The 23,812-nt window shown below is 45.2% G+C and overlaps 1 protein-coding gene across 1 annotated transcript; it reads left to right on the forward strand.

The window, feature by feature from the left end:
* The first annotated feature begins 238 nt into the window (after positions 1-238).
* Positions 239-21,443, forward strand: FOXD1 (forkhead box D1). The gene is made up of 2 exons (XM_069556101.1): positions 239-1,778; positions 19,105-21,443. The coding sequence occupies exon 1, from the start codon at positions 309-311 to the stop codon at positions 1,743-1,745; it is 1,437 nt and encodes a 478-aa protein (XP_069412202.1). The 5' UTR covers positions 239-308; the 3' UTR covers positions 1,746-1,778; positions 19,105-21,443.
* Positions 21,444-23,812: the final 2,369 nt, after the last annotated feature.

Consider the following 23,812-nt stretch of genomic DNA (forward strand, 5'->3'; position numbering starts at 1 on the left):
AGAGGAAGGTCAAGTCCCCCGCCCAGGCGGGGTGCGCGCCTAACTAAACCAGCGCGGAGATCGCGGGACCGCCGCGGCGGCGCAGGAGTTACAAAGTCGCAGCGCGAGCCTCGGCGGCTGCCGCGCAGCCCCAGCGCCGCAGCTCCCGCAGCCGCGGAGCACCGTCCCCCGCCCCCCGCCTCCCCCACCCCGCCCAGCGTGGCGCCCCCGGGCCGGGCCCGCCACCCGGGACCTGGGCTGGGGTGCGGCGGGAACCCGGAGCCCGGCGCCCCTATGGGCCGCCTCGCCGCCGCCGCCGCGCCACAGCTATGACCCTGAGCACGGAGATGTCCGATGCCTCCGGCCTCGCCGAGGAGACAGACATCGACGTGGTGGGGGAGGGCGAGGACGAAGACGACGAGGAAGAGGAGGACGACGACGAGGGCGGCGGCGGCGGGCACCGCCTGGCTGTCCCCGCGCGGCGGAGGCGGCGGCGGCGCTCGTACGCCGGGGAAGACGAGCTGGAGGACCTGGAGGAGGAGGACGACGACGATGACATCCTGCTGGCTCCGCGGACAGGGGGCTCCCCGGCGCCCCCGGGTCCAGCCCCGGGGGCGGGGGCCGGGGCTGGTGGCGGCAGCGGCGCGGGCGCGGGCGGCGGCGGCGTGGGCGCGGGCGGCGGCGCCAAGAACCCGCTGGTGAAGCCGCCCTACTCGTACATCGCGCTCATCACCATGGCCATCCTGCAGAGCCCCAAGAAGCGGCTGACGCTGAGCGAGATCTGCGAGTTCATCAGCGGCCGATTCCCGTACTACCGGGAGAAGTTCCCCGCCTGGCAGAACAGCATCCGCCACAACCTCTCGCTCAACGACTGCTTCGTCAAGATCCCCCGCGAGCCCGGCAACCCCGGCAAAGGCAACTACTGGACGCTCGACCCCGAGTCCGCCGACATGTTCGACAACGGCAGCTTCCTGCGCCGGAGGAAGCGCTTCAAGCGGCAGCCGCTGCTCCCGCCCAACGCCGCCGCCGCCGAGTCGCTGCTGCTGCGCGGCGCGGGGGGCGCGGGGGGGGCAGGGGACCCGGCCGCGGCCGCCGCAGCCGCCGCGCTCTTCCCGCCCGCGCCCCCGCCGCCCCCGCACGCCTACGGCTACGGCCCCTACGGCTGCGGCTACGGCCTGCAGCTGCCGCCTTACGCGCCGCCCTCGGCCCTCTTCGCCGCCGCGGCCGCTGCCGCTGCCGCCTTCCACCCGCACTCGCCGCCGCCGCCCCCCCCGCCGCCGCCGCCCCCGCCGCCGCCGCCGCCCCACGGCGCGGCCGCCGAGCTGGCCCGGACCGCCTTCGGCTACCGGCCGCACCCGCTCGGCGCCGCCCTGCCCGGCCCCCTGCAGGCCTCGGCGGCCAAGGCGGGCGGCCCGGGCGCCTCGGCGCTGGCGCGCTCGCCCTTCTCCATCGAGAGCATCATCGGGGGCAGCCTGGGCCCGGCCGCCGCCGCCGCCGCCGCGCAGGCCGCCGTGGCCGTGCAGGCCTCGCCCTCCCCATCTCCCGGGACGCCGTCCGCGCTCGGGGCCGGTGGTAGCGACGGCGGCGGCGGCGGCTGTGCGGCTCAGGCGGCCGTGGGTCCGGCCGCCGCGCTCACCCGCTCGCTCGTGGCCGCCGCCGCCGCCGCCGCCTCCTCCGTCTCCTCGTCGGCCGCCCTGGGGACTCTGCACCAAGGGACTGCCCTGTCCAGTGTCGAGAACTTTACTGCTAGGATCTCAAATTGTTAATAACGCTATGTTAGCGCGCTTGAGAAAGAGAAGGTAGGAATCATGGCTCCTATTTTCATCTGGGTGGTTTTGTGTTTTGTTCCCTCCTCCCGGCGCGGCCCCTCCCGACCTCGCGCCCCCATTTCGCCGCTTGGGATTCTCAGACGAGACTGTGTTTGGCAACTTCTCGGGCGCTCTTTTCGACTCTGCAGGTCCCTCTATTTATGCAAAGTCGCCCTATGCTGCAGCCCCCCAACCTGGGGTGGGGAGGAAGAGGGTGCTGGTGGAGATCCGCTCTGTCTAGGCACAAGGGGCTTCCTTGACTTTGGGAACATTTTTTGAAAATCTAAGCCTTTTTGAGGTCTAGAGAGTCTCAGGTCCAGGCGTTAAAAATAAAAGACCAATAATGTTCAACAGAAGAGTAATGCAAAAATAGTAAAGGTCCCGAAGAATGCCAGAGAAGCAATAGTTTTTATTTGAGGACATTTGTCTGGTGTGCTTTTTCATGAAAAGGAAAAAATGATTAACATGTTTACACAAGGAAAAAAGTCAAAATTATCATTTCTTATTTTAACCTGTGTTTTGTATCATAATAGACATGCGGAATTTTTATTTTGTACTTACTTCGTATTCTTTACAAGGAGTATTGTAAATTTTGACTGGCAATTATTGTACTATTCTAATGTAAGATTTTTACACTTTTTCAGAAATAAATACTTAATTTTCAAAGAAAATTCTCCAAAAGAATCGACTTTAGTCATCCCCTTCTTAGTTTATTTTCTTTTCTGTTAAACTTTCCTTGTGGGCTAAGTAGGAACCCGTTATAGAAGAGAAAAGTAATATTTTCAGAGACAGCTTAATAAGAACATCATGCCATGATTTTTTATTTATGCTAAGTCAAAACCATTGCAGGAGATCAGAAATTATTTTTAAATGACTACAAATAAAAGTTTCTTTGGTATACCTTTCCAAATCTTATTTGATTCCATTTTGAAGAGCACTGAGGACACTTAAAAGCCACAGTTCTCTAAGATAATTTTATAGAACTTTAAATTTTATTTTGGAGCTTTCCACTCCATTTAATTTTCACTCACTTCTGAGCACAAATTCCTATAAATCTGTAAAAACTCTGCAACATAAGGTTATGTTTTAATGGGAGTAAGTAACAAATCTGTGACTTTTGAATTTAAAATTTATTAGAAAAATTTAATAGAGCTCATCATCAGTTAAATAGCTTTAATCAAACAAGAAAATACATAGATTAAATTGTATTTGAAAGCTCTAGTATTTAAAGCTATTTTCTTTGACAGAATTCCAGTAGTTGCATAAAGAAGTTTTTATTCTAAAAGGCAGTGTTAACTTCAAAATTCTAGTTGAAATGAATAACTTTAGAGTATGTAAAGAAAATCTTTAATTTTCAGATACTATACTCTTTAAAGACTGAAATGCATCAGGTGTTTACTTATATTTTAAAAATTTAGGTGATCTAGGATATCTTTTTTCAAACTTTATTTTCCTTAACTAGTTATTGCAGGTAGTTTATAGTTCTTTAAAAAGACGAGACTAGTTTTGGTAGTAATGTGGGGTTCAGATAAAACGAAGGCATAGTAATTTTCGTGCTTAATATCAGTGAATTGTTATTTTTTCAAATATCTGGACAGGTATATATCTGAAGGGCTGGCGATTTAAACTAGCAAGTTAACAAAGGCCACATTGTAGGCCACTGTTTTGCAGTGCCGTTCATTCTTTGATGCCCTGTCCTTCAGGGAAAAAAACTGACCCTCATAGCCTCAAAATTAAGTTCTGCGTTTTTTACCCTATGAAATATTTGAAAGAGGGAAAATAAGAGGCTAAAGTAAACACAGTCACCCCCCAAGTTTATGCCTAGATACAAGTTGTAATTCGTTAGACCAAAGTCTTTTTTTGAAAAGTTACGTTTACCCTGGCCCACCTAAGGAAGAGGAGACATTGGAACCCGGAAGGTCCGGATGTCACTGGCACCCTGGGTGGACAGGCTTTAGCAGGAGGAGCCCAAACCGCACAAGCACTGCTGGCGGGCCTCGAAGCCTTCTGTAAAGCATAGATCTGAGTTTTTATCTGAAAGTAATTAGGGAGAGCGCACGAAAATAAAAATCGTGTGTCTCACTATTTGCGTGATGCTTGGGTATCCTGAACCTGGGAGTCCCGGCTAATTTCTTTCTCTATCCAAATTTCCGCATCTTTAAAAAAGTGCAGGGACGCGCTCCGCTTCCCAGGCTGTCGGTGCTTTTAAGAGAACGGCAAGAAAGCCTGGGCGATCCAGCGCGGTCCTCGGTTCGGGACCGGGAGCCGGGGTCCCGCTTCTCCCGCAAGTGCGTCTTGAGTCCCGAATCCTGAGAAAAGGTGAAGCCGACCCGCCTGCCTGTCTCGAGCTTTGCGTCGTGCGAGTGCAGCTCCTCCACTACCGCCGGGTTTGGGGTTCCCTCGTCGGCTCTGCCGGCTCCGCGGGCCTGGCCGACGGCTGGCCGACCTATGGGAAAGCGAAGGCCGCGGGGACAGGCGAGGGGTGGGCCGCGGGCCGCCAGGCGAGGGCCGCGGGGCAGGCGAGGAGTGAACCACGGGCAGTGGGCCCGGCGAGCCAGGAGCTTGGGGCGCGCCCCGTCAGGCCGCGGGGGCGAGCAGGTGCTGGAACAAAGGCCGCCCGGCCGCCCGGCTACCGCGGCCTTTGATGGGCCAGGACGTCTCCTCCCGAGGCTCCTCATTCGCATGCAAATCCAGCTCTGGTCCCCTTTTCTTTGAAGGCAAACAGAAGGATGTTTGTGTGTTTGTAAGGACGAAACCGGCTTGAACAAGCCTTCCTCAATAGGCTGGGTCTCGAAAAATAAACCAGTTGGACAAACATTGGACACCAGCTCTCCTCCTCCCGACTACAAAGTGTGGATTTGCTACAACTCATTAACCCGAGGCTTTTCTCCCCTTCTCCTTGTTTCTCTGCTCATCAAACGCCCCCGTAGAGCCTGGAGACAAATGACCGAAGCGCAGTCGGGAGGGAATTGCAGTTAATAGGGAGAGGGATATATTGGGGCTAATGGTTCAGGCAGCTCCCGGAGAAGGACCACACAAAAAGGAGCCTCTCCATTCAGGACTCTGTTATGCTGCGGAGATTTAATCTGCAGCTAGATTTAGCCAAATGTTATCTATTGCGGGGGTAATGAAGCCCTTATGGATTGAATTGTTCCTTGTATCACACATGGTGTCATGACCTTAGATCATTTCTTGGTTGATTTCTTTTTTTTTTTTTTTCCTCTATTGGGTAATTATTTTATTTCTTTAAAATAAGAAGCTGGCGCTTCTGCTCAACAGTGTGTTTCCTCTCCATCCTCATCCTGTGAATTTAAGAGGCCCTTCCCTTCCTCTTAGAAAAGAAACTGAGGAGGGGAAGGGAAAAAAATCAGGAGAACTTTCTTCATGCTTTACTAAGGCATCTAGTTTGCACATCTCTCCTTCGCTGCCCCTACCCAGTGGCCTATTCCTGCCCAAACTTTCTGCTGATGGAATTGGAGTTTGGGATCTATTTGTTATCACACTTCTTACAGTGTGTGTAGTAAAAATCCATCCGAAGGGGGCTGGAGGTTTCTGCCCTTCACAGGTTTTTTTTTTTTTTTTAATCCACAATTTCTTCCTCTCGCCTGTCCTCTGAGAACACTGGGAGAGGTGGTTATTCTGATGGAAGGTGATTATTTTGATGGAATACCAGCCCGTGTCATTTATTAAAGGCTGTCTGAGGCCAGCGGTTGTGCCTGTTTTGTTTTTCTCTCTAGCTCTGGTGCTTCTGATTTCCCTGCTTGACTGAGGACCAAGCTTGGAGCAGCTAACAGTGTTATTACAACTGCTATTGATGGGTAGGGATCTGATGTTACTATCTCAAGCCAGGAATTAACAACTCTAGTTTTCATTGAGAAATTCTCTGCTGGCTACACATTTTGCTCACACCTGTTTTTATTATGGACTGAGAAGTCATTTGGGGGCCAGTTAAAGGCCAATCAGCATCAAACTCTGTCCAAGTCAGAAATCTGCCCAGGAAGCACCTTGGTTTCTCTGGATTCCTCCAAGGGGAGCGGGGTGTAACCTGGGACTAATTGGAATGCCAGGGGTCCCCTTCCCCCTTTCGAACAGAACCAGACAAGGATAGTCCTGGGGAGCAGAGGACAAGTGAAGTGGGCCCGGTGTTGTCAGTATAAATTCTTGTCTTTACTGGTTTCCTAGTGTTACAGTTGGGTCACACATACACACACACAGGAATGCATGCTCATTGCCCATCAGCTGCCACTTGCCTCCTTTTCCCCCTATGATTTTGTAATTAGGCATATGCTTTTTGTTGGTAAATGTGTTTGATGTCACAGCCAGTGAAACGTGGAGTGTTTATAGGGCAACGAATGTAAACGTGTAAATATGTTTAGTGTAAAATCTGGCCCTTCGACTTTAGCAATAAATACCCTGCCAACTCAGATACAGTTACATTTGACAGAAAGATGGAGAATCTGATCATGACCAGCTGCTCAGGGCTCTTTCGGTCTTATACTTTCCCAACTGAATTCACTTTTCAGATAATTTCTTTGCATGTCACACCTCTCTAATCACATCTTTCCTTTAATGTGAACAGTTTGGGGTTCCTTTCTGGTGTGCAGGAAACTTCCTGGTTCGCTCCTGCTTCTATACCAGGAAAATACTATTCAATAACAAGCAAAAAAAAAAAACCCACATAGAAAACAACTGATTCTTATCACTGAACCCCCATTTTGAGTCCCCAGTCTCTGGGTCTGATAAGGAAGGAAGAGAAGTGAGGATTAAATATGTAAGCTTCTTATTTCTAATTTTCCTTGTCCTTAGCATTAAATCGTAATTTTAAAAACTGTTTTGAGCTAGTTTAACTTTTAAGTGAGCACCCCTGTGTAACCAGCTTCAAGTCAAGAAGATGTTACCAGTACCCCAGAACCCCTTTCCTGTCTATTCGTTACTACCCACAGCACACATTAACTTTTCAAAGGACTTTCACTAATATTTCTTTCAACCACACTGTGAAATAGGATAATAATTGTTATTGACCCCACTTTACAAATAAAGGTATAAAGGCTCAAATGATATGACTTGCCCAAGGTCACAGCTACTGAGATGTCAGCATTTAAATCTCATTTTATTTCCAATACATCACACTGCCACCGTGTTACCATCATTGTGATTGATTAAAGGTCCACCCTGGTAGGGCAATTGCCTTAGAGGTCGCTGTGTAGAAGAGTCATTTATTTTTTATACATTTTTTGCTTTTGTTTTTGCTAGGTTCTCCTCCCTGCCACCTGTACTCAGGGCTTCCCAGAGATACCCCGCCCATTTTGGATGCATTTGGAATTGAAAGTCAATTATTCGGGAATATCAGCTTCCTCCACCTAGTTCTGTATATTTTTTTCCTAGCATCACTTTTTTTCTTCACATCAACAATCTTTAAAACATCACACAACACACACACAGATGACTTATCTTTTTCACTGCTGTACTATTTGTCCATTTCCTCAGCTTTTCTTGCTTAAAATGCTGGTACTTTAAGCATTTTTAATGCTTAAAATCTACCAAACTGGCAGAACTTTTTTTGCTAAACTGTTCAGTAGGTCTTTTTAACCAGACTTAGGGTCTCATCCTTTTCATGCAGAAATGAGCATGTCAAGAGTCATATCAACTAACTTAACATTTAGTAAGAAAGCAAGTCTTTTTTTTTTTCCGGAGAATATGCCCACCCTGCACCCTCTCAGCGATTTTACTGTCTTTGAACAGCTGCATATCAGGTGTTGAATGGGTTCTTTTAGCTCCCTCGCAGTGAACACAAGGCACTGGAGTCTCTTGAGGGGCAATCCTACCTCAAGCTCCAAACTTCCTGGCCACCGGTCTCCCTGAAATGCCTTGAAGGTGGGGGGGAGTTGGGAGGGAATTCCAGACCACCTGCTGGAATTACATCTTTCCCTGGATGTGACCAGCTTATCCTTGCCGGTCACCACCAGAAGCTTCACTGAAGCCCAGCCTCCTCCAGGCAGGCCCTGGAGCCACTCCTTGTCCCTTATGAGGCCACCCAGGCTGGAGCCAGTGTGGGGATTTCGTCTAACTGTGAGCTGCAGACTAGGAAGGAAAGTGTTTGTGCTGAGTTTTTCAAGAAACAGTGCTTAATGCAAGATAACACTGATTTTCCAGAGAAAAAGTGTCTTTGTTTTTTTTGTTTTAAAGCACACTATATTTAATGCTTCCATCTTTAAATGGGTAACCAAGGAAATGCCAAGTCTGGATTCACTAGATTAGCCTGAGTGTTTTTTTATAGAAATACACACACATACACATACATACATAATTTCTTTAAGCTTTTTATTTTGTATTGGGGTATAGCCAATTAACAATGTTATGATAGTGTCAGGTGAACAGCAAAAGGACTCAGCCAAACATACACATGTATCCATCAGAGAAAGTGTTTTTGCAAATGCTTTTTTCCCCTTCTAAATTATAAGTTGTAAAAGACAACAAAACCCCATTTCAGGAAGAAATGCAGTGTATTGAAATCAGAATCTTCAGGAATGTGGAAAATTCTAATTCTGAATTTGAAATTAAGTCTGGAAAGATAATTTTCTAATCTTAAAGTGAGAGTGTCTCTATTTTTCAAGATAGGATGTTTCCCTTTATGTAAGATGCTACCGTTAAGGAGAATCTATCTGGTCCATTAGGCAGAATTCTATGTAATGCATCCATAGGTCCAGCAAGTCCCTAGAGCACCAGGAAAGGACGGATCTGAGGCCATGGGCCTTGCTGGGGTCTGTCTGTCCCAGAGGAAGACAGATACAAACTACGGAGTGTCTCTTAATTGCAACTCTGATCGATAACAGACTGGCAAAGAAAGGGGGAGCAGATAATAATTATGGCAGAGAGCAGAAGCTTCTTTGAGCACTAGCTTAGGAATTTCCTTTAATATAACTAAAAGGCTGATATTTTCAGCAATAAAAGGTGTGAAGCATTTTCTGACAAGTCAATAATGAAGGATTATTATGAATGAACAATAATTTGGTTTTTGATTTCTATTTTTATTTTTTATGCAGAGTTTCATATATATGAAAATGACTGTGACAAGACTGTATTCTGTTAAATGAGGGGGGAAAACCACAAACCAAAAAAAAACCCTCCAGAGATTGCAACAGAAGAAATAAGACTCAGTTAAAAATAAATATTAGATCAGTTTTCTTCACACTCATTTATATTTGGGGGGGGGAGTGTGGTGATGGGTTTTGAGAATCAATAAGCCAATTTATATGAAAATATTTTTGGAAGACATAAAACCTCCACACATATATAGACTGATGATTCTTTTGTGGCTTCATTTCCACATCCATATTCTTCCAGGAAATGAAAAACCTCTAAACTTTGGAGTATACCCAAATCCTTAAATTAGTTAAGAGAAACTTTTGGCCTCATGTAAAGCTCATCTTTCTTCAACATTCCCACCCTATCTAGGAAATAAATTGTTATTTAACCCTTACTAGAAATGAGGAAAAAAGAGGTGGCATTGTGTTTTCTCTTACCTCAGTCAGATGTATATTTGGACAGATAACTTTCTCCTCCCTTCTAAAATAAACAAAGTGATGGTGTTTTAAATCCCTCTTCTAGTCTCTTGTTCTATTTCTTTTCTCTAATTATTTACCTACTAATCATCTCTTTAACCTCTAAGCTTTGAAAAGTGGGATGAGTCTGTAGTATTTATTGAGCACCTGCTATAATGCAAATCCCTTTATTCCCAATTTAAATACAGGGAACAAATGCAAGAATTCCCACCACCAAGTTGCCTCTAATAACAGAAACTCAGGCAGCAAGAGGAACGAGCCATTTCAGCAGCAAACAATGGGGTGGAGGGAAGGCTAGGAAGATCTATTTTCACTTCTCCACTTAACAGGACCATAAAACAAACAAACAAACAAAAAAACCCCAAACTCAACTGTCTGTAAACTAAACTGAAGTTGCTTCTTGAAACTACTGGTGTGGCAGTTCATTCACAAAGCACCTAAAAGAGCTTGGTGCCTATATGGTATGGAGGCACTAAACTCCTCCACTCAGAGAACTAGGAATTTGAGTTTCTTCTCAAGTTTTTAAGGCTTTTTACCAGTCATTCACCCATCAGTCTTATCCCTAGCCACCAGTTCTAATCAGTGAAGAACTGAAAAGGAGGCGGAGGATCTTCATGATCAGGCTCATCACAAAATGCTCATACTATGGTGAACTGAGGCTGTGACCTACAGGGAATGCATTTCTGTTCACATGAGTTTGTGGAAAGACTCATATACAGAGGCACAGTGAAAAGCCCTGGGGCACATTTTTCTTGTTCTTAAACACTGTATTCCAAATCAAAGAAAAACTTTAAATTTTTAAAAATTTTAAAGAAAAAATATTTTCTTGTATTCTTTTCTCATTTTTAAATATTTTCCACTTGCAGACACTGTAGACACACTAATATGCAAACTCAGAGAGGGTTCGGAAGAGTTTTTCAGGACTCAAGCATTAAGCTCACCTTAAAGTTCTAAACTGGGGGGCAGGTCACCAAGTTTGGGTCTTGTTTTCCTCTTCAAAAGGAACCGGGGGTACAGAGAACAAAAATAAGATGTTGAGGCGCTGTGTTCTGTTGGTCTATTTAAGGAATTTAATATTTCTCTGCCTTCCTCCCCCTTCCCCCCCTCTCCTCCTATCTGCATATTTAGCAGGACTCCAGCAAACCATCCCCCACACGTCATTAGAACTGTGTGGGACGGGATCCCTTATTTTGGGGAGTTGGTGGGTGCGAGTTGTTATTGTAACTCTATTCTGTAACTAAAGCTCTGGCATGTAATAAATCTCTCCCCAAAGACTTTTGGATCTTTGATTTGAAAAATCGGATTCCTTTTGTGGAAACAGTTGACAGGAACCTAAAAGGATTAGTTGCATTCCACATAGGATAATTTTTACTGGCAACATTTTGAAACGATTTGGTCCCTTTCAGACCTTAAATAATGTCCAGAAAAATGATCTAACGAGACTTGTATTGTTTTCCTTTGTCTGTGAATCCGTTTGCCGCTTGTGCCAACGTCTCCGTAGAGTTTTGACAGGGAGCTGCTCCCGAACAGTGCACCAAATTCATTTTTGATCGCCCTTTCTACTTGGGTTTACCTCCTTCGGCCAGGGGCGCAGCAGTGTTTTCCCCTCGTCAGCCCCTGAAATGAAGCGGGAGCCGGTGGTCTGTCTCTCGGTGGCGCCGCGTCTGGGAGGAGGCGCAGGGACTCGTCGCGACTCTGCGAGGCCCGCGCGCCCCGGGCGCAACGGCCGGGCCCTCGATCGACAACAGCTCCGGCTCTCGGACTGGGCAGGGGTCGGCGAGGCTGCGCGCACTTCCTAACCCTTCGCCGTCTGACAGTCCTGGGTTCTCTGTCCAACAGAACGCGATGCTGAAAGCGAGAGGGTGAAAAGGGAGATAATTTTGCTTCTCCTTCCTCCCTAAGAACCCCCCTGCCCCGAAAAAGAGCCCCATACACAAACCCAGAAGAGGCCTGCCTCCTCCCAGCAGACGGCCGCCGTGCTGCTGCGCGCGGGCCGCGGGCAACCGCGCTCCCCGCCTCCCCCGGCCCTCTCCACTGTTTATTTTGTTGTCAGCGGACTTATCAAGATGTTAGTTTGCTGGAGGTTCTGACCTGCCCGGGCGCTTTGGCTGCTCAGCCCAGGCTTTCCCCTCTGTTTTTACACCTGCACAAACTCCACCGCACTCCCCTGTCTGATTTATGGCCCAATTAAAGGTTCAGTGTTCTTGAAGCCACCCGCGCTGCTCCGGGCCACGGCGGGCGCAGGAATGCGCGGGGCCCTGCCGCTCTGCGCGCGACAACCCGGAGCGCGCGGCCGCCGGGCGGCGCGGGTGAGGGGCCTGCTCGCGGAGCAGGGCGAAGGAACCTCGCACGCACCCAGAGTACGGCCGCACGCAGTTAAGCCTCCTTCTCAAACCAAAGCTCTTTCCTTCTTGGGGTTTCGGCTTTATTGAGACGAAACACAGCTCGGACAGCCCGCGAGGCCCGGGGCGGGAGGGCGCGGCGGGACGCAGAGGCCCCGCACCGACCTTCCGGTCGTGACCCCCGAAGTCCCCGCTGCCCGGCCCGCCGGCCGCCCAGGCCGCGCCTCTGCACCGCTTTCCGCGGGAGGAAGGGGCGGCGGCGGGGCGCAGCGGGCCGGAGAGGCTCCAGGCCGGGGCGCGAGGCCGTGCGGCTCTCGGCCTCGGCCCTTCCTTCCAGCTTCTCTCCGCAAAGGCTGTGAGAAGCCGGAGGTGCCCGCTGTCTGCTCCGGCAGAGCGAGGGAAGCGCGGGGTCAGCGACCGCCCAGCTCGCGGATCCCGCGGGAGCCGAGCCTCTGCAGGGCGGGCTGGCTGGCTCCGGCTCCAGCCTCCTTCTTTCCGGCCTTTTCTTTCTGGAGAGAGTCAGCAGCTACCCAGCCGAAATTGGCAGCATTGCGCATCTTCCGAACTCAACTCTTGTCTTCTTCCCATCTATCAATCCACCTTTCTAATTAGACTAATTAGGAGCGCTCTGGAGTGTCGCTAGGCCCGGGGACTGAAACGCTTAGAGGTTGTGAAAAGAGCCCTGAATGGCACGCTGGGGGCCGGGCGGGGGTCTTCGCGACCCATTCAGCACACAGTAACAGTGGCAACATTTATCCCTGGCCATTGAAAAGAGGCTCGATTAAAACGTTTGGGAACTAACGCCCACCCTGCGTCCCTTCTCTAATTAGAGGAGCCCGGGGCGATTTCGAGAAGGTCGGGATCCCGCAGACACAAGCCCTGAGCGCCACTGCTTTCCGCCCTTTCATCTCAGTCCATTTCCTTCCCGGAGACAGAAGTCCGCCACCTTCCCACCTGCTGCTGGCCTGCCTTTCCCGCGCACCGCTCGCCCCTCAGTCTGCCCAGGCTGGGGGCCCAGACAACTGCGGTAGGGCATGCAGCGGGGCAGAGAAGTTGAAGGCAGCCTACTGGAAAAGCACCCTTTAGCATTTGGCAGGCTCCAGATTTCCCCCTCCATCCTCGGGAATTTTTACACTGCCTCTGTATAGGTCACTCTTTTCCTTTCTGTTAAAACGTGAATTTTCCAAGTCAAGATTCTGGGAATGGGAGTCTCAGGTGCCCTCTCGATCTACTATGCTAGCATGGGACGCTGTTACAGGAGTTCTTCACGCACATAATTATTTGTACCTCCTCTTACCAGGCTTTTAAATAAACGTGTATTATGTGCCTAGCCAGATTCTTACTGTACACTTCGGCCTTTTTCCTTACGTATTGGCACATCCCAAGATACGCCTTGGGACTTCCCTCGTGGCTCAGACGGTAAAGAATCTGCCCGCAAAGGCAATGCGGGAGACCCGGGTTCAATCCCTGGGTTGGGAAGATCCCCTGGAGAAGGGAAAGGCTACCCACTCCAGTATTCTGGCCTGGAGAATTCCACGCACAGGGGAGTGTCCCCAGCTGTGGGCTCGCAGAGTCAGACAGGACTCAGAGACAAACGCTTCATATACGCCTGAGGAAGCTAAACTTGACTTGGTTCAATTCCTGAAGCAAGTTACACATTCTAGCCACCCCCCGCCCCCAGGTTTATATGCAGATTTTAGCTTTTTCATGGCTTAGTAGGAAGGTACCAAGACACAAGGTATTAGGAACAAGTGATAGAAATGTGAAATAGCAGACACATTTCAACTACAGATTTTGTGTATGTGTGTAGGGTTATTTGTTCATTTTCTTGGTGAGAGGGTAATATCTGATATTTTAAAAAATTTGAAACACATTTTGCCCTAGAATAAAGTAGATTGAGAAGGGTTGAGTTTTTTCCTTTTCTTCCTTCCTTTTTCTCTCTTTTCCCCGCTACCCCCTTTTTGTTACCTTAATCCTTCGTTTTGGAAAAGTGCCAGGTATACAAAGAAATATCATCAGGTCACTGTTCGTGATCTTGTTAATTTAGAAAAGTGGAACCTCAGCAAAAGATGCTATTAACTAAATGTCAACCCACAGCATGCAAAATTCCTTGGACCCAAACTTCAAAAAAAGGAATGAAGGATGTCATGTGAATGAAAGGAATTGTGGAATTTTTAAAGGTCTAAAGTGATCTTAATAAATTTTTATTGCTTCCACACCCTGCTTCATAATAGTTTAATTTAACAGTTACAATATGCATAACTTTGCAACAAAAATCTAACTTGTTAAGAAGCTGGGAGGGGCAGAGAAAATGAACAGAGACAAGCAAAGTGGTTCACTTACAATGGGGAAAATTATAATTTGCAAAATTTTAAATCCTGGAAGCATAGAAGTGAGAAGCCAAAACTGATTCTGGTCTGTGATTTTAAATCATCAAACCTCTTACTTTTTCATTTCAATTGCTAATTTAAATTTTAATTAAATAACAGCAACTAAAGTACTCAACTCCTAAGCATACAACTTGGTAAACTGTGTAACCACTACTTAGATCAAGTTATTGAACATTTTAAACACCCCAGAAGATTCTTCCATGCTCCTTTCCAGTCAATACCACCCCCCCCCAACCACTATTCTCATTTCTATCACCACAGATTGTTTTTAAATGTTGAACTTCAGATAAATGGAATTATACAGTTTGTATATAGCTTTTTGTTTGGCTTCTATTACTCATCAATATATTTTTGAGGTTCATCTGCTAAAACTTCTATTTATAAGACAATTTAAGTGGTAAGTCAATTTATATAGATCAAGAAGGGCAGACAGACACTGGAAAGCTTTAACTTACTCCCAAATTGAAAACAAGCAACATTAAATTAAAAACAAACATCCCTCCCAGCTTTACCCCTCCTCCTCCAAAATACATCATTATCAACCAGCAGAGGTAATTTTATGATTACAAGTACATAAGTAAACAAATAAGATGAAATGGTTTACCTGCAACAACTGTTAGTTACATCATTATCAAGATGTAATTGTGGGTGAATGTAGAGGAAGCAGAAGCCACAAGCTGCTTTTGTCATTGGATTCTGTTTCCTACTCACCATTTCAACAGTAGGAAGTACTTTAGGCCTCTTCACAAAGAATGGCATGAACTTGAGGGGGGGACCTGAATGCATCCAGCTTGTTTTATCTCAGACATGCAAGTACTTAGTGCAGCAGCCTGTCAAGTGCACTTTGAGTTTTGTTTGAAAGTGTTCATTTTGCAACTAATCTAGCCATCTATACTTGGGTCTCATCCATGGGTCATCATACAAGCCAGTTAACTTTGAACAGAGAAAACTGCACCCTATGAATGAAAGAAGCACAGCAAACCTATAGGATTATGACAGTCCTGCTGTCCCCTAGGATCCCCAGCAATCCAGCCACAAAGACTGTTCTCTCACGAATTCATGAGGGTGACCAACCAGAGACAACCAGTGAGCCCATCATTAGTGCTCCTTCCCTCCAAAGAAGCAGTAGAATGCAGCCACTACTGATTTTTTGCCCAGGAAGAACAGCATTTTTAGGCACGGGCATGTTTGTGCCATGGGATAAATTATGAGATGGGATAGAAGAGACTAAAGTGAGGTTTTGATTGCTTATTAGTGGATATTGGTAAAGTTGAAGTAGAGAACATATATTTTTATAATGTTAAATCTAAAAAGTTAACATAGATATAAAATAAGCCATGAGCTTCATATTCAGGAAGGCACTGTGAAGACAAAAAGTCATTCTACTGAATTCTCATCGTACCAGTCATAGAAATTGAATCAGTAATTTCCAGAAATAGGCAAAGAAAAACACTACATTCCTATTATAATGGCCAAAATTGAAAAGAACCGTAACACCAGTTGCTAGTGAGGATGCAGAGAAACTGGATCTCTCATACATTACGGGTGTGACTGTAAAATGGTAGTCACTCTGGAAAAGAGTTTGTCAGTTACTTACAAAACTAAGTATGCACCTGTCATACAGCCCAGCAACTATACTCCAGGCATTTACCCAGGAAAATGAAGATTTATGTTCACAGAAAAATCTGTGCATAAATGTCCACAGCAGACTTATCTGTAATAGCGAGAAGGAAAAAGAAGACAACCCAAACGTCCTCCAGGGGGTGAAATTCTGGGATATTCATACAGTGCAGTGCTGCTCAGCAATGACAAGGAGTTAACTATTGGGCTTCCCTGGTGGCTCAGATGGTAAAGAACCTGCCTTAATGTGGGAAACCTAGGTTCGATCCCAGGGTTGGGAAGATCTGCTGGAAAAGGGAATGGCAGCCCACTCCAGTATTCTTGCTGGGAGAATTCCATGGACAGAGGAGCCTGGCGAGCTACAGTCCACGGGGTGCAAAGAGTCAGACACAACTGAGCGACAAACACATACACACATTAGTGATGAAAAAAAAAATCTTAAATGTGTTATGCTTACTGAAAAAAGTAAACTTCAAAAGATTATATATTGGATCATTCTATTTATATAATGTTCTTGAAATGACACAACTAGGAAACAAATTGGTTGTCACGGGACAGGGGAAAGGGTGGAAGGGGTTCATAAACAAAAGTGTAGCAGGAGGGAGCTGTCGTGATGAAAGAGTTCTGTGATCTGTTTGCTGTGGTAGTTACATGACTCTATAGATGCCCCGGTGGCTCAAGAGGTAAAGAAACCACGTGCAATGCAGGAGATGTAGCAGACACAGATTTGACCCCTGGGTTGGGAAGATCGCTTGGAGTAGGAAATGGCAACCCAGTCTGGTGTTCTTGCCTGGGAAATCACATGGACAGAGGAGCCTGGTGGGCTGCAGTCCATGGGGTCACAAAAGGTCAGGCACAACTAGGCACACACGCAACACAAGCAGAAGGGAGTTCTAGGGATGAAAGAGTTCCGTGCCTTGTTTAGTTACGTGAAGCTATAGATGGGATAAAATTGCACAGAACTACACACACACATGAATGCGTGTAAAAACTGGTGAAGATTAAGTCCTCTTGTAACCTCTAAGCTACTTAATGGTGCTAGGCAATGTCAGTTTCTTGGCTTCTATATTGTACTGCAGTCAGTTACAGGACAGGTCACCACTGAGTGGCGGAAACTGAGGGGAGGGAACTGAGAGAAGGGCACATGGAACTCTACGTACTATTTTGGCAACTTCTTCTGAGTCTACAATTATTTCACAATAAAAAGTTTAAAAATAAGTAAGGGATGCTTTAGTCAATGTCCTGTTAGTAGAAGGCTCTGTTGATGACAAGAGCTTTCATTGGTTGATTTCTCATAATTAATAACAATGAATTTAGCCCTGTCCTTGCTACAGATATTTTATAAGCAATTTTTAAAAGACATCATTTAACACTGAATTTTCTATTGATAGGCCCAATGCTGAAAATTTCTTGGAAACTAAAACAATCCACCCATTTGTTTGAAAAACTTCATTCTTTGAGGGTGGATTTGATTTTTGCAAATAGCCAAATGCCACTGAGAGTTAAATACCATGAATAAGACAGATGACTACATGGGGTGAAACAGCTTTTTTGCAAAGCCAAAGTGTACCTGAAGATTTATCATCTAGTGTAAACCGGTCACAAAAAGAGTCCTCAAAATGGCGTTGGGAGTGACAGCATCGCTGGTATCACGTGACCTCCTATGGTGACTGCTCAAAAGGAAACACTCATTTTCATACATAAGATCTGACAAAGGTTTAAAAATCTGGTTTCATTTCTAGAGCATGGCTGTAAATTAAGTCCTTGGAAATGTGTGTCTTATTTTAAAAATAGTATGTTAAACAAAACAGGGAGTGTTCAAAGGGTAGCAGTTACCAATCTCTCTTTAAGCAAAGCACTACTCATTACCTTATCTGTTTTGTAATTGAACTATGGCCAATGAAACGTTAACGTTTATTAACTCGCGACATGGCTGTGACTCTCTTACTCCCTCTACCAAAGTGTTTAAAGGTGATTCAACCAGTACTACCACTAGTTACGTTGTTAAACATCTCTATTGACACGAAGAGTGTGTTCAGTCCTCATAATCAAGAGTTGGCACCAATATGGCTCGGACTCAATGCAGAGCCCGCCCAGGAGATCTGGTCTGCCTATCGGTAAGTGAAGTGGACCACGACATAGAAACAATCTTAAATTCCCACCTTAAGCAGACCCAATCATGAGTGACTGGATTTCAGACACATCAGTTTTGAGTCCTGATGCCACTGTTTTAACTATGGTACTTGTTCTTTCCCTTGACTGTTTTATTGCTTTATTATTTTATTTCCTCTAGGAATTGTGGAGTTCTAAATATTATTAGTGGTTTACCACTTTTACACACATGTATCCTATTATTTTTGGAGATTTATATGTGGAGAGAGAGCTTGGCCTCTTTATTCCATCCATTCATCTACCTGCTCACATATATGGGCTCCCATCTGTTTAAAGAAGCAAGAAGGGACCACACAGAATCTAAGACTTCAGCAGAAGAACTTGGTCATGAGTATCTGACAAAAATTTACTTTTATTATAGAAAACTCTCAGGTACTTTATCAAAAAATTTTTCTCACTTATTGATTTACTTGAAAACAGTTTATTATTTTAAAAATAAAGCAACTTAAGAAATACTACTTGGCATCATTTCAGCCAAACTTCTTGAAAAGAATGTAAACATTTTCATTTAAAACTGTAATAAAATACATGAAAAAAGTAATAACAAACTAAAACCACTTCTTATGAAATGCTATAAAAGTGTCAAAACTTGGGAATTTGTTACCAGATTCTTGGGTCTATATAGTATTACAAGCATAACATATATTAAAGATTGAAGAAAGTACAAATAAAGATAATATTAAAATATAGATATTAAAATTAAAACAAATGATCAAGGCTAGCCAAAGACCTACATTTGATTTTTCATTCATTTACCCATCTTGCATTGGGTGGACATCTCAGTATGTCTCAGCCATGGTGTGATGTGCTGTGGATACAAAGAAAAAATAACACATCTGGTTGGAGACGTTGGGGGAGAAGACATGTATACTAATTCAAATATAAGCTTCAATAGAAGTATGGATTGATTCATGTAAGATCACAGTGAAAGAAGTAACTATGCTAAGAGGATCAAGAAAGGCTTTGTAGGGGAGGTAATGTTTGAGATTACATTCAGAAAACTAAGATCATGGCATCTGGGCCATCACTTCATGGCAAATAGATGGGGAAACAGTGACAGACTTTATTTTGGGGGGCTCCAAAATCACTGCAGTTGGTGATTGCAGCCATGAAGTTAAAAGACGCTTACTCCTTGGAAGAAAAGTTATGACCAACCTAGACAGTGTATTAAAAAGCAGAGACATTACTTTGCCAACAAAGGTCCATCTAATCAAATCTTTCATTTTTCCAGTAGTCATGAATGGATGTGAGAGTTGGACTGTAAAGAAAGCTGAGCGCTAAAGAATTGATGCTTTTGAACTGGTGTTGGAGAAGACTCTTGAGAGTCCCTTGGACTGCAAGGAGATCCAACCAGTCCATCCTAAAGGAAATCAATCCAGAATATTCATTGGAAGGACTGATGCTGTGGCTGAAACTCCAGTACTTTGGCCACCTGATTCAAAGAACTGACTCATTTGAAAGGACCCTGCTGCTGGGAATGATTGAAGGTGGGAGAAGAAGGGGACAACAGAGGATGAGATGGTTGGATGGCATCACCAGCTCAATGGACATAAGTTTGTATAAGCTCCGGGAGTTTGTGATAGACAGGGAGGCCTGGCGTGCTGCAGTTCATGGGCTCACAAAGAGTCAGACACGACTGAGCGACTGAATTGAACTGAATGTTTGAGATGAGCCTTGAAGAAGAAAGAATATTACACAGGGGAAGAGAATTATAAAAAATAGCAGCATGAGAGGGCAGGATAAAAAGCAGGATGTTTTCAGTGAGCAGATAATTGAACACTAAAATCTCATCACATGGAGTCAACCAAATGCCTGTAATCAATGGATACTCCTAGTCTGGTCAACAAAATCTGAGGTTTCTTTGACAGGGACTAGAATCACTTCAGAGGTGAAGAGCAGGGAAAGGGTGGACTAGAGATCCCTTAGCTTGAGTGTGTGGTTAATTCTTGTACACTTAACACTTCCAGCATATTTCTATTACCCTGACTTCAAAATGGAAAAGTTCTACGGGGCGTATGGTTTTCTGAATCAGGAAAGGAGAAGGGTGATTCCAGAGATGTCTCAGACATCTAGAGCCTGTTCTTAATGTCCACCTTGATAAAAGCTGGACAGGGATACAAGGGTGAGGGGCGAGACTATTACCTGGGGCCTGCTGGAAAGAGTGAAGAGAGTCAGCCAGGCCCCAGGGGATCCTTTTGATGGGTCACTGTGGTACCACTCACAGCCATTGCATCAGGCCTCTTACTTGAGGGATAACCAGATGTCATCCCCAACTTCTCTAAGCTCTAGTCCTAGTTTTCTAATGACTGTTAGACATACCCAGGATTTAATAAGGCTCAACTTTAACATTTCTAAAATAAGCCTCTTTCCATAACTGGCTTCCCTTTCTGACTGCTTTACTTCCAACAAGAGTACTCCATTTTCACATTAACCCAGGCTTAACATTTTCATAATCTCCCTCTATTTCACATTAATTCTCACATCCACTCATCTACCAAGTTTGGTCAATTCTTCCTCTGCAAAGACTCACTCCTCCTGTTTCCACTCTCACACTCAGACATCAAGCCCCTATCACCCTGTGCCTGTACCGCTTAAGTAATTTTTTTCCTCTGGTCTTCTTATCTCCAGTCTCCCCACTGTCCACTATATGCTGCAGATTACCTTTTCCCAAACCTCTTTATCATGTCACACTTTGCCCAAGAATGAAAAGTCATTCTTTATAGGTTGCATGATGGAGTAGTAAGTTTACCTTATAAACAAGATCTTTCACAACTGGGCCAAACTTACTGTCTCAGCAGACACTACAATCTTCCTGCTTTTCACACTATTATTCTCCATACCTGTACCATCTTTTCTTCTTCTATGGTCTCCACACCTAGCTGAGATACTTCCCCTCTCGAAGAATACCACTACTACATGAAAAGCAAGGCTACACAAATACTGTTATTACATGAATGCTGTTACTACATAGTTAACATGTATGGAGCACTTTCTGCTGAGTCCTTTGCTAATTATGTTATGCAAATAATCTCATTTTAATTCTCACAACCATCCTATAAAGTACATCCCTGGTTTTCACAGGGGAGAAGTAAAGCATGATAACATTGAGCAGCCTGTCACTGTCATATATCCTTAAGTAGATGAGCTAGGGTGAGGTTCTGATTTCAGAACCTGGGCACCATTAGTCTTCATGCTCCCAGAGAAGGACTTGTCTCTCCAAACCTGAAGAATTTATTAAATGTACTACTTAATTGGCATTCATTCTATAGGACACCATCACCAATAAATCACATAGGGCTGTTGAATTAACTATTTAGATGAACAAATTTAATACATTATATAATCAGGGAGGGTGATTCTTTGGGAGAATCACCCTGGTGAGATATCTATTAAGAGCTTTTATGATGTGTTCATATGCACTGTCCTCTATTAAGTATCCACTGTGTTTTAAGCTGCTTAAAAGAAAGCCTATACCTTGTAATTCTCTGTATTCCTCTAATGTCTTGTACATGATTAGCATTTGATAAATATTTTCCAGCTGATGAATAAACTAACTAATCTATCATTCAACTGAAAAGTCTGGGTAGAATAATTTGGAGTTGATTGGCTTTGTCTCTGATTTAAAGGGCTTCCCAGGTGGTGCTAGTGGTAAAGTGCCTGCCTGCCAATGCAGGAGATATAAGAGAGGTGAGTTCGATCCCTGGGTTGGGAAGATTCCCTGGAAAAGGGCATGGCAACCCACTCCAGTATTCTTGCCTGGAGAATCCCACGGACAGAGGAGCCTAGTGGGGTACAGTCCATACGGTGCAGAGTCAGACACGACTGAACTGACTTGGCACGCACACATGCACTGAGGCAAAACAGTGAAAAAACTGATGTAACCATAAAATTTAGACTAATGGATCTATACTATCCAACTAGAGCAGTAGGGTTATGATGATTCTTATTCCTGGGTATCTGACATTTTTACTACCACTGAGTGGTTTGACCAAAGTCATAGACAGTATGAATGTTTCCATTTCTCCATTTACGTGACAGGAAAGAAGACCTCTTATCATTTTGGGGTACAAGAATTTTTAAAGCTCTTCCCATTCAAAATGAGCAGGTTTTTTTCTTCCTACTTTCATTTACTTGCTTGCTAAAAGTTGATTTGTATTAAGTGAACAAAAGTTATACTTTCACATCTACAAATCAATAACTGAAAAACAAGCATACAATACGTGTGTTTGGGGCATTATAGTATTTTACAGTTCTTCTTAATTATAAGGCAAAGAGTTGATCCAACAAGATATTTTTTAAATGAAAGAATATTATAAAATTGCACTTCAGTATTTGCTACATTTCCTTCTGTTCATTTTAACATGCACCTTTTAGTGAAGTCATTGAAGTCAGTTAATAGGATGACTGGAATAGCAGTCATTTAGGCCTTGTGGCTCACACAGTAAAGAATCCACCTGCCGATCAGGAGACCTGGGTCTGGAAGACCCCCTGGAGGAGGAGATGGCAACCCACTCCAGTATTCTTGCCTGGAGAATCCCACAGACAAGAAGAGCCTGGCAGGCTACAAACCATGAGGCTGCAGAGAGTTGAACATGACTGAGTGACTAACACACAGGCTTTTGCTTTAGCATTTGGCCACAGAACTGCCAAAGTAGGGCCACATTCTTCAAGGCTTGGAAAAGTTAAAACGTGCTTAAGGCCACAAATACTAAGTGGCAGAGTTTAGATTTGAACCCACATCTTTTAACCCCAGAATCGGTATTTTAACAGCATCATGGAGGTCTCCCAAGATGAGTTTGAGAGGATAGTATAGAGACCAAAGGCGTAGAGAATTTTCCACAGCATTCTGTGGCTGTGATGCAACTCCAGAGTTTGCATTCCTACTGGAAGGACCTAATACATAGAATCAGCTTTCTTAGCCATTTCATACTTTAGAAGCACACTTGTGGCCACTAAAAACTTTTTTTTTTTTTAAGATCCGTTACAGAATCTAAAAAGAAACCTCTTAGAGAGTCAAGATACGTAAACAATCTGGCATGGAGATGATTGGATGAATTTTTTCCTATTGAAAAAATAGCTGTTTTGAAGCTTTGTTCAAGTGATAAAGTTCTCTTTGGTCCCCAAACCTACAAAGCACCAGCTTGTGGGGTTAGGTCCATGAGCTCCATTATGTTGAAAACCTTAAATCTGAGGTAAATGAAAAATCAAAACTCTCTTCTAGACATGCCATATGAGGTACTGCTGAGAGATGGCTCTTGATTTGTGTTGCAAGTCATCATCATCATTATAAACCATCAGTAACCATGAGTACACTGATGATGTGTGTAGATCTTCCTGTGACTGAGGTCTTGGTCTTGTAAGAGAGAAACTGGGAAGGTCCAATCAGCTCTGAAGGCAATGCTTCTGAAATCTCATAATGCTCAGAATCACCTGGAGAGCTTGTTGGCATGCTGGGCCCCATTTCCCAGAGTTTCTGATTCAGTAAATCTGATTTGGGCCTGAGAGTGAGCAATTGTAACAACTTTCCAAGTGATGCTGCTGGTGTAGGGATCACACGGTGAATATTACCGTCAGCATATGAAGTGGGACCTAGGATGCCAGGGAAACATACTCCTAATTGTCGGCAGCTTCTGACATGGTTCCCAAGGAAGTAACTCCCTCCCCTTGAGTGTGAACTGGTCATAGTGATTTGTTTCCATCAAAGAGAATGCAGCAAAAGTGATCAGAGGTCCCTTCCATGCTCAAGGTATGAGAGACCTTGTCTTCCATCTTGCTGGTCTCTTTTTCTGACTTACTTGCTCACTCTGATGCAGCTAGCTGACGTGGGAGCCACTCGACACAGAGGTCCATGTGGGAAGGAACCTAGGGAGGCTGCCAGCTAACAGCCCTGGAGGAACTGAGGTGTCAGTTCACCAATTAGCAAGGAACTGAATCCTGCC

The sequence above is a fragment of the Ovis canadensis genome, chromosome 16 (assembly GCF_042477335.2).
Source record: "Ovis canadensis isolate MfBH-ARS-UI-01 breed Bighorn chromosome 16, ARS-UI_OviCan_v2, whole genome shotgun sequence".
Classification (NCBI taxonomy): Eukaryota; Metazoa; Chordata; class Mammalia; order Artiodactyla; family Bovidae; genus Ovis; species Ovis canadensis.

Coding starts and splice junctions, on each gene's coding strand:
- FOXD1 (XM_069556101.1), top strand. CDS start 309: ATGACCCTGAGCACGGAGATGTCCGATGCCTCCGGCCTCGCCGAGGAG.